Source organism: Boleophthalmus pectinirostris, unplaced genomic scaffold, assembly GCF_026225935.1.
Source record: "Boleophthalmus pectinirostris isolate CB_2022bp ecotype Guang Dong unplaced genomic scaffold, ASM2622593v1 HiC_scaffold_4, whole genome shotgun sequence".
NCBI classification, from domain to species: domain Eukaryota; kingdom Metazoa; phylum Chordata; class Actinopteri; order Gobiiformes; family Gobiidae; genus Boleophthalmus; species Boleophthalmus pectinirostris.
Window position 1 is genome coordinate 1,331,010 of NW_026571353.1, and position 12,500 is coordinate 1,343,509.

Below are 12,500 nucleotides of genomic sequence, written 5' to 3' on the forward strand. Positions count from 1 at the left end.
ACCATTTAGGCAGTAGTACTTGAACTTGTAATTGAGTAAATTTTTAGTCATGTAACTGTACTTTTACTTGAGTATATATTTTCAGTACTCTTTCCAGCACTTCTAGTTTTGATATTTAGAGTCGGACACCTGGTCCAGGCCTCCCTTTGTGTTTGCTCCATTTGAATCCGACTTCAGCTGCACTGTGGTGATACATATGTGGAAATAAAGTACAGGCTAATGTTAAAACGGGAAGGCCCCTGTGTGTGTGTGTGTGTGTGTGTGTGTGTCTGTTTCCATGGCGACCGCTCCATGAGGTCACTGCTCCTGGGTGTTTTTTCCTAACTCTCCCAGTGTCTGCAGACGAAAGAGAGAGACATAACCCCCGGATATTTTCGACGTGAGGCAGAATATGGACTGAAGAGACCTTCGTGAACAATGCGGCGTGTAATTACTGTTGAAGGAAGTAGGAAGCATCCTTCAGTGTCACTGGGGTCACCTGTCCAGAGCACCGAGACCCATCTCCAGGGCTGGAGCTCGTCTTGGTCAGGACCACAGACTGTAATGGTCATAACTAACGCTCTCACAAATAAGAAGTGTTCATGAGGGGTGCTTAGCTGAGGGAAACCCACCCAGACACAAGGAGAACACGCAAACTCCACACAAAGAAAGGGGAGAACATGCAAACTCCACACAGAATGACCCCCAAGGAATCGGGAGTCAAACCCAGAACCTTCTTGCTCTGAGGCGTGAGTGCTAGTAAAAGTACTTGAGTTAGTAACGGGCTAGCAGCTTAGAGATAAAGTTTAATGCCATACTGTGCAACATTACACAGGCAGAGCAGTAACATCTCCGTCAAGACAAGCAGGTTATGGACCCTCCAGCAGAAATGTTACGCAGTGCACCTTTAGCTTGCACTGAGTCCGTTTTTTCTCACGTCCGTTTTCCTTTCCACAGGCCCATAAACGGAGCAGAGATCTTTAACATAACAGTGAGAGTGTGTGTGTGTGTGTGTGTGTGTGTGTGTGTGCGTGCGTGCGTGCGCGCGTGTGCGCGTGTGCGTGTGTGTGACCCACATTGCACTGTACATTATGTAAACATGAGCGGTGACATGACCGCACATGCACAAAAGAGCAGGGCCAGATGTTATTGCTTGACCTACAATCTTTCACACTGTCATATTAAACTAGGATCTGTGTTTTCAAGGAATTTGTACCTGTTAATGCAGATAATGCTGTACTGTGGAGCATTCCAGCCAACGCAATAAGATCTCCATGGAGGTTCATGTTGGTCCATGTGTGTACTAGTCTATGTGTCTTCTACTTGTTCTGACTCAGCTCAACATCATTCTAAACACATTCAGGAAACCTTCTGACACAGACACGGGGAGAACATGCAAACTTGACACAGACACAGAGAGAAGATGCAAATGTGATACAGAGAGAACATGCAAACTCAACACAGACATGGAAAGAACATGCAAACTCGACACAGACCCAGAGAGAACATGCAGGCTTCACACAGACATGGAGAGAACATGCAAATGCAGACCTGACACACAGATAACATGCAGACCTGACATAGAGAACATGCAAACTCAACAAAGACACATGCAAACTCGACACAGTAGAACATGCAGAACTGACACAGAGAGAACATGCAAACTTGACACAGACACAGGGAGAACATGCAAACTCCACACAGAAAGACCTGACTGATCATGATCAGGAGCCTCTCAGTTGTTAGTCTAGTCTTTGTCTTCGCTGATGCTTGTTCTGTTTGTAACATGTTCATGCAGTTTCTCTTTTAACTCATGGATCTATAATAAAACTGGATGAGGCGTTCTCTCTCTAGACTAGTGGCCACTCCAGGTATTGCATCTCCCGGGAGCATGGGTCCAGAAAGAATTTTCCCATAGAAGCACGATCCATTTTTGGGACTTCAAACTGTCCGTGTTCAGCTGAGAGGGAATCAACAACTTTTACAAAAGGCCGATTTTGTTGGATTCTTTTTTTAATTTTTTAATCCTCAACGTTAGACGAGTGGGAGGTGCTAGCGCCTAATGAGGAAGTAAATAGACTTAGACTTAGACAAACTTTATTGATCCACAAGAGAAATGATTTGGACACAGCAGCTCACACATCACAATAATAGAAAAGCAAAAATATCAAAAAAATTATACAGATAAATTCTGTATAAAGAGCAAAAAGAACAAGAGCCAGGTGTCAAATAAGACAGAATTATATAAATGTAAATGTACATGTCAAAATAAAATAGAAAGATACAGTAATAAAATATAAAATCACAGCTTTATACAAGAGGATTACGCAAGAGAAAATTTTTTTTGGGGCCACTGAAAACAGTACAACACAGTCTTGGATTCAGCTTCCAGATTTGATTTTAGCTCTATGTTTTAACCTCATTAAAAAAAGCTTCACCCCCCGTCCTCCCCACAGCTGCCAGCAGGTGGCGCAGTACCTGCTCCAGCCATGTTCTGCTGCTGTTATCAGGGCTCCAACAAGATTTCAAAAGGATCTAAAAGAAAACTGTGTTCACAATGTGTGACCCTCAGCCTCACATCTTATCATGTTGTTCCTTGTCTTCCGGTCGTCCATGCCCCCTTCCTCCTTCTCCCTCTCCCCTCCTCCCTCCTCCCCTCCTCCCCTCCTCTCCTCCTCTTTCTCCATTCAACCAGTGCACACACCTTTGGCACGATGCCCACACAAACATGCCCGCTCCCCCTGCCCCTCCCTCTCCCTCTCTCAAGTCTCACACACTGGTCTAAAGAGCTGGCACCGAAAGTGCTCCACCCTCCTGCCCCCCTCTCCTCCCCCTCTCCCCTCACTCTCTCCCCCTCTCTCCTCCTGCTCTTTCTTCCTCTCTCTCCTCTCTCCCCCGTCCTCTCCCCTCTCTCCTCCTCTCTCCCCCGTCCTCTCCCCGTCCTCTCCCCTCTCTCCTCCCTCTCCCTCACTCTCTCCTCCTCTCACCCCTTCTCACCCCCCTCACTCCTCTTTCTCCTCCTCCTCTCTCCTGCTCTTTCCTGCTCTCTCCCACTCTCTCCTCTCTCTCTCTCTCTCTCTCTCTCTCTCTCCTCTCTCCTCCTCTCTCTCCTCCTCTATCCTCCTCTCCCACTCTCCTCTCTCTCTCTCTCTCCTCTCTCTCTCCTCTCTCTCTCTCCTCCTCTCTCTCTCTCTCTCTCCTCCTCTCTCTCTCTCCTCTCTCTCTCTCTCTCTCTCTCTCTCTCTCCTCTCTCTCCTCTCTCTCTCTCTCCTCTCTCTCCTCTCTCTCTCTCTCTCCTCTCTCTCCTCCTCTCTCTCTCTCTCCTCTCTCTCTCTCTCTCCTCTCTCTCTCTCTCTCTCTCTCTCTCTCTCTCTCTCTCTCTCTCTCTCTCTCTCTCTCTCTCCTCTCTCTCTCTCTCTCTCTCTCTCTCTCTCTCTCTCTCTCTCTCTCTCTCTCTCTCTCTCTCTCTCTCTCTCTCTCTCTCTCTCTCTCTCTCTCTCTCTCTCTCTCTCTCTCTCCTCTCTCTCTCTCTCTCTCTCTCTCTCTCTCTCTCTCTCTCTCTCTCTCTCTCTCTCTCTCTCTCTCTCTCTCTCTCTCTCTCTCTCTCTCTCCTCTCTCTCCTCTCTCTCTCTCTCTCTCTCCTCTCTCTCTCCCGCTCTCTCTCCTCTCTCTCCTCCTCTCTCCTCTCTCCTCTCTCTCTCTCTCTCCTCTCTCTCCTCTCTCTCTCCTCTCTCTCTCCTCCTCTCTCTCTCTCTCTCCTCTCTCTCCTCTCTCTCTCTCTCTCTCTCTCCTCTCTCTCCTCTCTCCTCTCTCTCTCCTCTCTCTCTCTCTTCTCTCTCTCTCTCTCCTCCTCTCTCTCCTCTCTTCTCTCCTCTCTCTCTCTCTCTCCTCCTCTCTCCTCTCTCTCCTCTCTCTCCCGCTCTCTCTCGCTCTCTCCTCTCTCTCCCTCTCTCCCCCTCTCCTCTTCTCTCTCTTCCTCTCTCTGTCTCTCCCATGACTGGCGCACATGACCTCACTGTACGATGATGTCACAGACCAAAACAAACGGGCCGCTCCAAACTCTCCATTATATCGTGTAAATAAGTGGCGTGTGTGAGTCTGTATGCGAGTTAAAAATACACGGTCCTGTTGGGGTGGAGGGGAAAGTAACATGTCCGTCAGATGTGGCCCCGGGATGAGTGGGCGTCGCCGTGGAAACATCATTCACTTCTTTCATTGAGTATTTTTAGCGGCGTTTAGTAGCGCACTTGAAATAAACTGGCAGCTGTAATTTAATTGGTACAGACAGTCGCCCATTAACCCGAAGCTTAGCGGTTCAGTACCAGCAGCGAGCGGTGGAGTCTGGTGAAGTGTCTTGCCCAAGAGCACATCAACAGAGTGAATATAGTGTAGTGGGGAACTGAGTTTTAAACCTAAAATGCCTCTGATACAGTGATATTGAAACCAAACCAGGAAGCAGAATTAAAGAACAAAAAGTATTCTAGAAGTATTTGTCATTGCTCTGCCTGGAATGTTCCACAGTGTGACATTAAACAGCTCTAACTTACATTTATTCAATTACAGGGAGTTTTATAGCTCAAAAATAAAGAGAAATTAAACTTTGTTTGACCTGGTCTCCATGAAGATAGAAACGTTTAATGCCATACTGTGAAACATTCCAGACAAAGCAATAACATCTCCATGGAGAAAAAGTGTTTGACTCCACCAGAAAAGTTACACAATGCACTTTTGAGTAGTTATTATTTAGTCTTTAATTATTAATTAATTATTATTAATTATTAGTCTTTTTGTTTTTATCAATAATGAGTCATGCAAGTTCATTATTTGTCCTTCTGCGGCTCAGATCTCATCATAGTCAAACATTTTCCCACTGGCACAAAGAAAAGTCCTCACAATAAATACTGAGCCCAAAAAGTATTGTTCCACTGGACATGTGGTGGGAAGGTGACTTTTCAAATGGATTCCCCTACAGATTAGAGATTACATACCCCAAACTGTAGTTTGTAACTTAATCCATTAAATTACTTAAAGTGAGTAATGTAATCTGAGTATTCTGGATTACTTGATATTGTCATGCTTTTTAAAACTACATGAATGTAGCAACCACATCCTGAAAATTCATGTTTGTTCTCTTCAAATTGAGCCCAAGTCTCCATGAACAGACTTTTGTTTACTGTAGAGAAGAAAAGATGAGAATCTTAACATAAGATGTTTTGTTTTATCTGCTAAAAGAAAATCAAAAGTCCAGTCTTTACTTAAACAAATAAAAATATGATTGATGGACATAACTGAAGGCAGCAGTGATCTCATATCGAAATCATTTCTCTATCCTACTGTTAAGTGTCATATTGTTTAGACTTAGTTTAGTCCTGGTTTAGTCCTGGTTTAGTCCTGGTTTAGTCCTGGCTTAGTCCTGGTTTAGTCCTGGTTTAGTCCTGGTGTTAGTTCTTGTTTGGAGGCGCACAGGAGGAAGTGCAGTATATTTATTTATATGTCATGTACGTGTACCTCGCCCACCACACGCCCGTCCCTCTCTTCCTTAAATACAAAGTGACGTCTGAATTTCAATGACACAAATGTGTTTTTTGCCTGTGCTCTGTTGGTTCTGTTGTACTGGCTCCTCGACCTCGTCCATAGTGTGACCGACACCACCAACCTTAACAAGACATTTACATCGCTATTATTGTCACGTTCGGTTTGGGTTTCCGGTAATGAGTGGACCGAATACAGTTACTCGTAATTTGTACTTGGATTACGTAACGCTGGTACATGTAATCAGTTACTCCCCAACACAGTCCACCGCTCATGTGTTGAACAGGTGTACTAAGAAGAGTTCCCTGGTGCACTGTTTTCTCTTCTGATCTGTTCTAATATTGTTTCCTCATCACAAACACACCTGGAGTTGTGTTTTGTTTTATTTACATGTTTAACACACAAACTTGCACATTTAGCACAAGTTCTTCTCTCAAACTGAAAACTCTGTTCCACCTTGTGATGTCATGTGGTGATATAAGAAATGCTTCGCTGTTTTAAAACTCCATACACATACTTTCACTTCCAGAATTGTCAATCTGTACAGAACAAAAAGTAAAAGGTCTGCGATTGCTAGATAACTACCACTTCATGACATCACAAGGTGGAACTGAGCATTTAGAGCTTTGGAGATGTAGACAGACTAAAATTAAAGAGTTACTCAAACATGTGAATGAAACAAAACGCAACTATAGGTGTGTTTTTTGATGAGGTAACAGTATTATAACGTGACTTAAAGCTCACAAGAGTCAGTTTTGTGTAATAATGTAGAACCTTTTAATAATGAGACCATCAGACCAAAACAAAAAAATATATGACCATTAACTATCAAACACATGCTCTTCTTTAAAATTTCTGTAACAGTAAATTTATTTTGTACAATGATAAACAATAAACCTTTGTGCCTTCATTAATGTTAGTGTTAGTTTGCACGACTGTAAATGAAAACAAAATGTCCTTACTTTAAAAATTTATTTATTTATTTTTTCATTGTAGTTTATTTCGCACGATCACAAGCGATAAACTTTTTTGCCTTCGTTAACACTATTATTAGTTTGTACGACCATAAAAGGGGGGAAAATATGTGTATATGTGTGTATATATGTATGTATGTATATATATATATATATATATATATATATATATATGTAAATATATGTATGTGTATAAAACTAGAATTGATTAATAAAAAAATTAAAATAAATAAAATAAAAATACAAATTTAAAAAAATACATAAAATAAATAAAAGATATAAAGTAAATAAATTTAATAAAATAAAATTACATTAAATTAAATTATCATACATTTACACACTATTACACTGAAGTTAAAAAAGATAAATAAATAAAATGAGACCATCAGACCAGAGTTTTGCAGTCTGTCATAAACTCTACTGACGCTGTATGTGTGTGTGTGTGTTTGTGTGTATTGCAGGTGCGTGAGATCCTGGGCCGCTGCTCTTGTCCTGCTCAGTTCCCCATGATCAAAGTGTCCGAGGGCAAGTACAAGGTGGGCGACTCCAGCGCCCTCATCTTCATCAGGGTGAGTACCACAACACACAAACTAGAACACCAAGGGCACAAGAAACACGTCTCAGTAGGGTGGCCAAACGTCTGTTTTTCCCTGCACATGTCCGTTTTTTGCGTCCTGTCCTGAGCGTCCATTTTTTAATTTTTTTTTTAAGTGATGGTATAGTACAGGGGTGTGCAAACTTTTTTCATCAAGGGCCACATATCTAAACACAGATGAAGCAGAGGGCCGATCCAGGGTCGTAGACTGGTGCTCAGTACAGTGAACAATTGAAATGTGTGCATGTTTAAGACGTTAGAATGAGCCATCAGTCTTTATTCATACTAAGATCCTTAAAACCACACACTAAACATTAAAGATTAGCTTTATCAAGGTAGATTTTCAAAAAAAACTTGCAGTAAAAAATACATTTTTAATTGATGCAAGGTAATTTGGGTCATTTCACCTGGAAGCCTGAGGGCCAAGAAAAATTTGTCTGAGGGCCGCATTTTGCTCCCGGGCCATAGTTTGGACATGCCTGGTATAGTATATTCAAAATATAGTACAATTTGTTTTCCTTATGTTTTGTTCTTTTTTAGACCACAAGGGAAACAATTTTACTTTGGGGGCCATATTTTTTTTTTTTTCTTGGAAACACTTGTAAAGGGCAGTGGTCCTGGCTTGATCTGAAAAATGATCAGTTTAGTTTCTGTGTCATTTTGCAAGGATTAATAAAAATGTTTTGTATTTTATTTATTTTCTTTTAAGTGTCTTTGCTCTTGTCAACATTGTACATCTGTTAAACTGTTTTTGCCAAGAGACTGAACAAGAAATTACTGATTTGCACATTTTTTCCAAGGTAAATAAAATAAAAACCCACGTTCAGGTTTGTGTAAAAATACAAATAAACATAAATCATTAAAAAAAAAAAAAAAAAAAAAAAAAAAAAGGAAATGTCTGGGTTTTCATTTCTTTTCATTGAGGCCATTAAATTGAGCATCTCTCGTAGCTTTCTGCTCGCTCCTTCTGAGTGCAGAGAGCTACAATCTGCAACACGCCGAAGCCCAAATGCACATTTAACAATGGCTTGTACAAGAAATTCTCCATTTTCCATCCCGGTTGGGACAAGTGGGAAGCCATGTGCACAGGTTGCGAGGTGAAACTAGATCACTGTCGAGGCCCCACCCCCCATTCCCAGTAAGGCAGGGGTGTTCACACTTTTTCAGCATGTGAGCTACTTACAAAATGACCAAGTCATAAAGATCTACCTAATACAAAGCCAAGCAAACTGCACTGAAACACTCTGTGGCCCTTTTTTGGACCCTGACCCACAGTTTGAGAACCTCTTCTTTAAGAGAACTTCCTCTGGCACTTTACACAAAACTGTGAAAAAAGTGAAGGAAGATTTTTAAACCTGTTTTTTAAAGTTCCAAACTGGAGTTACATTCTTTTCTGGTTTTGCAGTGATATTTACCAGCCTCTGCACGTTTACCAAACCAAAAGCACGTCATGACAAACACAGATGCATTTGTGCACTTTTGTTAGACAAACTTCAGCCAAATGTGGCAGTAGGTCTGTTCTGTAGATCTGCTCTATGCTGTAGACCTGCTTTGTGCCAACACTGGAACACAAATTTAGACTGGTTTTTGCTTCACGTTTGGTCTTGCTCTTCTAATCAGCCGCACTGTGGGAGGGGCTTGTGTTGGCTGTACGCAGGAAGGAGCGAGAGCGTGAAAAGGCGAGGGGCGGCGTGCTGACGTGAGGCAGATGGACAGGTAGGATGTTTAGGAAGTTGAACCTGCCCTGTGATGCACGCTGGTACACGAGGGCACACGCTGTCGCAGACGAGCCGTGCATAGGGAGCGTGTGTGTTTGTGATGTGCCGTAGAGTCTCTGCGGGTTTCAAATGAGCGCACAGGCTGCACTGAGACGCCCCACACGCTCCTGCACCCGCTACAAGTTTATTACCAACAGCAGCGGCCGCAATGAAATATGATCACACTTGTTGAGTGTCAGACCTTGAGTGAGAGACAAGACCGAGTCCAAACGCGATCGAGTCCGAGACGAGACACGGCGATCTACCCACACGACCTTGGCGATCGACTGGTAGATTGCGATCGACGTATTGAGCACCCCTGCAGTAAGGTGTCCGACAGTCTATTTTTGTTCTTAGAAACGAAAGCTATTCCATGCAAGAAATTGCCAAGAAACTGAAGATTTCCTACAGCGGTGTGTACTACTCCCTTCAGAGAACAGCACAAAAAGGCTCTAAGTAGAATAGAAAGAGAAGAGGGCAGCTTGACCGTACGGTACACAAGAAGTGTCCATCCAGCCAATCCAACTTGTGGGAGGATTCTTGAAGCGTGGGGTGAAATTTCTCCAGATGACCTCAACAAATGAACAGCTAGAATGCCAAAAGTCTGCAATGCTGTAATTGCTGCAAATGGAGAATTCTTTGACGAAAGCAAAGTTTGAAGGAAAAAATTATTATTTCAAATACAAATCATTATTTCTAACCTTGACAATGTCTTGACTATATTTTCTGTTCATTTTACAACTCATGGTAGTAAATAGAAGTGTGACTTTTCATGGAAAACACAAATTGTCTGGATGACCCCAAACTTTTGAACGGTAGTGTAACAATATCCAAATCTCTCGGTGCGATATTTTCACGATATGCATCTCACTGTACGAGATATTATGTGGAGAACAAAACAGTTAATATGCTGCTTTTTCCTCTTAAAATAGCTTGACAAGACTTAATCCAAAGACTGAAAATTGTTAGAACTGTTATTTCTTCTTGTAGTCTGCACTGAAATGGAGCAAAGGATCATGGTCATGTAGTTCCTTCTGTCTTTCTGTAGTTATAGGTGAGTTTCAGATGACGTCATTGTTATTAAAAGCCTGCGTTGCATGCTGTGAAATATTTTGGTTGGAGGCAAGAAACACGGTAGCGTCAAACACAGTGCGTAACCTCGCGTAAGCACGGAAGAAGGAAAATGTCTTTTTCGTATTCTGAGTGAAAAGAACCGCTAACGGTGAATTAAACGGCTTTCAAACATCCGCAGAGCAAACGTAGAAGATCCTAACAAACCGTGGACTCCAACAAGTTCAACAACACATCGAGACTCTTGGAGGTTTTCATCTTTTCTGCTGTGAATGGCCCAGGAGTTTCCACCAAGTCACTGTGGATATCGCCAAAGTGAATATTTGTCCAGGTAGTTGGAGATTCTGACCAGAAATTTGGTTTGGTCCACCTTTTGTTGGGGTTGAAAAGGGTGATTTGTCGTCCGTCGATGCTTATGACCAATTTCTGGTCAAATGGTCTTGGGTCCTCTGCCGTTAGAGTGGATAAATAACCGGGATCAATACCCTTTACGTGCTTTCTCGCTCCGTCCGTCATGTTGAATTAGTGTTTATTGCCGCCGACCAAAATAATTCCCAGCATGCAACACGCGCTTTTGTCAACAATGAAACTCACCTATTGCAAAGAGACTTGTAATTCGATATATTGAGACAGTCCGCGATATTATTGTGAGAACTTTGGCGATACGATATTATGATATTTTGGTTATTGTTACATATTCCACAGTGTGGCATTAAATAGATCTACCTGCCTAGTGCCCATATTGCGGTATTCAAAAAAAGACACATGCTGGTGAGACCTGGAGTTGTGTTTTTATCCATCGACACTTGTTTGAGTAATCCTGGTTTATTACTCTGTCTACATGTTTAAAGCGCTAAATGCTCAGTTCCACCTTGTGATGTCATGAAGTGGTAATTTTCAAGTTAGCAGCTTCTTTTACCCTTAGTTCAGTAAAGATTAGCAACTCCAGGTCAGAAAGTATCTGAGTGATTCTAGTGAAGGTGTGTGGAGTTTAAAACACAATGGACCACTTCCTGTATGACCACATGACATCACAAGGTGGAACAGAGTGTTTTTGGGTTTGAGAGGTGAATGTGAATGAAACAAAACACAACTCCAGGTGTGTTTGTGATGAGATGTTAGAGCCTTATTTTACATTTAGTTGACAAACCTGATGTGATGTTCCATTTTGGATAATGTTGTAGTTATTGTTTTGTATTTTGTTGTAATTGTCGTGTGGACTGACCCCTGCACAGAATCTTACAGCTAACAGTAAGGAGGGTTTGAATAAAGCCTAGGAGAGATCGCTAAATTACTCAAACATGCACAGATGACATGTTAAACCTCTTCAGGCAGGTTTTTAATGAGGGAATAACATTGTAACTTGGTAGAAAGCTCCAAAAGCTTGAATACCTCCTCTAAAGTCTGATAACTTTAGTTTTCTGCATTGATTTTTCTATTGTTTACTTTGGAGATCATGTTTTGTCTCGGCTCCACAGAATCCCAGATGCATTTGGCGGCTGAGGGCAGACTCAAGTGTCTGTGGTGAGAGGAGGGTGTGGCAGTTTGAAGTCACCACCGACAGTTAATCCTCCTCTTTTTTCACTTCGCTTGTAGCACTGTTTTTTAGAAAGCAAGTGGCAGCTGTATACGTTTGTACAGACGCTCACCCAATATCCAAAGGTTTGGCAGTTCAATAACTTTTATCCATTTACTGTGTGGCAGAGAGGAGTGGGGGGGGGTTGGGTTGGTGTTATTTAATAGAGATTATATAAATATTTTTCAAAATAAAACCAAAAATAAGAAACGAAAAAAAACAACTATTTTCTTCATTATTTGTCTCCAAAACCAAAATGAAAAAAACAGGTAATGATTCGTTTTTTCAGTTTTTGATTTTGGGTTTAACAAAAAAAATGGGAAAAAAACGATAAAGACCGTTTCCCGTTTACGTGACTTAAATTGCGATGCCGGACTGAACCAGGTCTAAACTGTTTTCAGTCCTGGTCTGGTCCCAGTCCCAGTCTTGGTCCCCATCCCGGGCTGGTCTGGTCCCTGTCTCAATCCTGGTCTCAATTCTTGTCTCAGTCCAGGTCTCAGTTCCGGTCCTGGTCCCAGACTCAGTCCTTGGTCCCGGTCTAAGTCCTGATCTCAGTCCCGGTCTGGTCCCGAACCTGGTTCAGTCCAGGTTTAGTCCTAGTTTAGTCCTAGTTCAGTCCTGGTTCAGTCCTGGTTCAGTCCGGCATCGCAGTCACAGAATTCACGTAAACGGGAAACGGTCGTTCTCCGTTTTTTCCACTTTTTCCTTTAAACACAAAATCGAAAACAAAAAAAAAATATCTGTTTTTTTCATTTTGGTTTTGGAGACAAATAATGAAGAAAATTGTTGTTGTTTTATTTTTTGTTTTCTTATTTTTGGTATTTTGGTTTTATAATGAAAAAACGAATGAACAAATGATACACAGATTTGGGTGATGTATCAGTTCTACTCCAGGTATCTGCCATCATCGATTGATCTTTGTCTGTACCGATACCAACACCAGTATTGTTCCAGCGTTGCCTCAGTCTGTCCTCATTGCGTCAGGTTTGTGTTTTTGAATCAAAATGGAAACAGTG

At 42.0% G+C, this 12,500-nt stretch overlaps 1 protein-coding gene across 1 annotated transcript in view; it reads left to right on the forward strand.

The window, feature by feature from the left end:
• gas2l1 (growth arrest-specific 2 like 1) overlaps positions 1–12,500 on the forward strand; it is a 58,627-nt gene that overhangs the window by 27,076 nt on the left and 19,051 nt on the right. Inside the window, exon 2 of the mRNA XM_055161459.1 lies at positions 6,947–7,054. Within this exon, the coding sequence (XP_055017434.1) occupies positions 6,947–7,054 (108 nt within the window). The remainder of the gene's footprint in view (positions 1–6,946; positions 7,055–12,500) is intronic.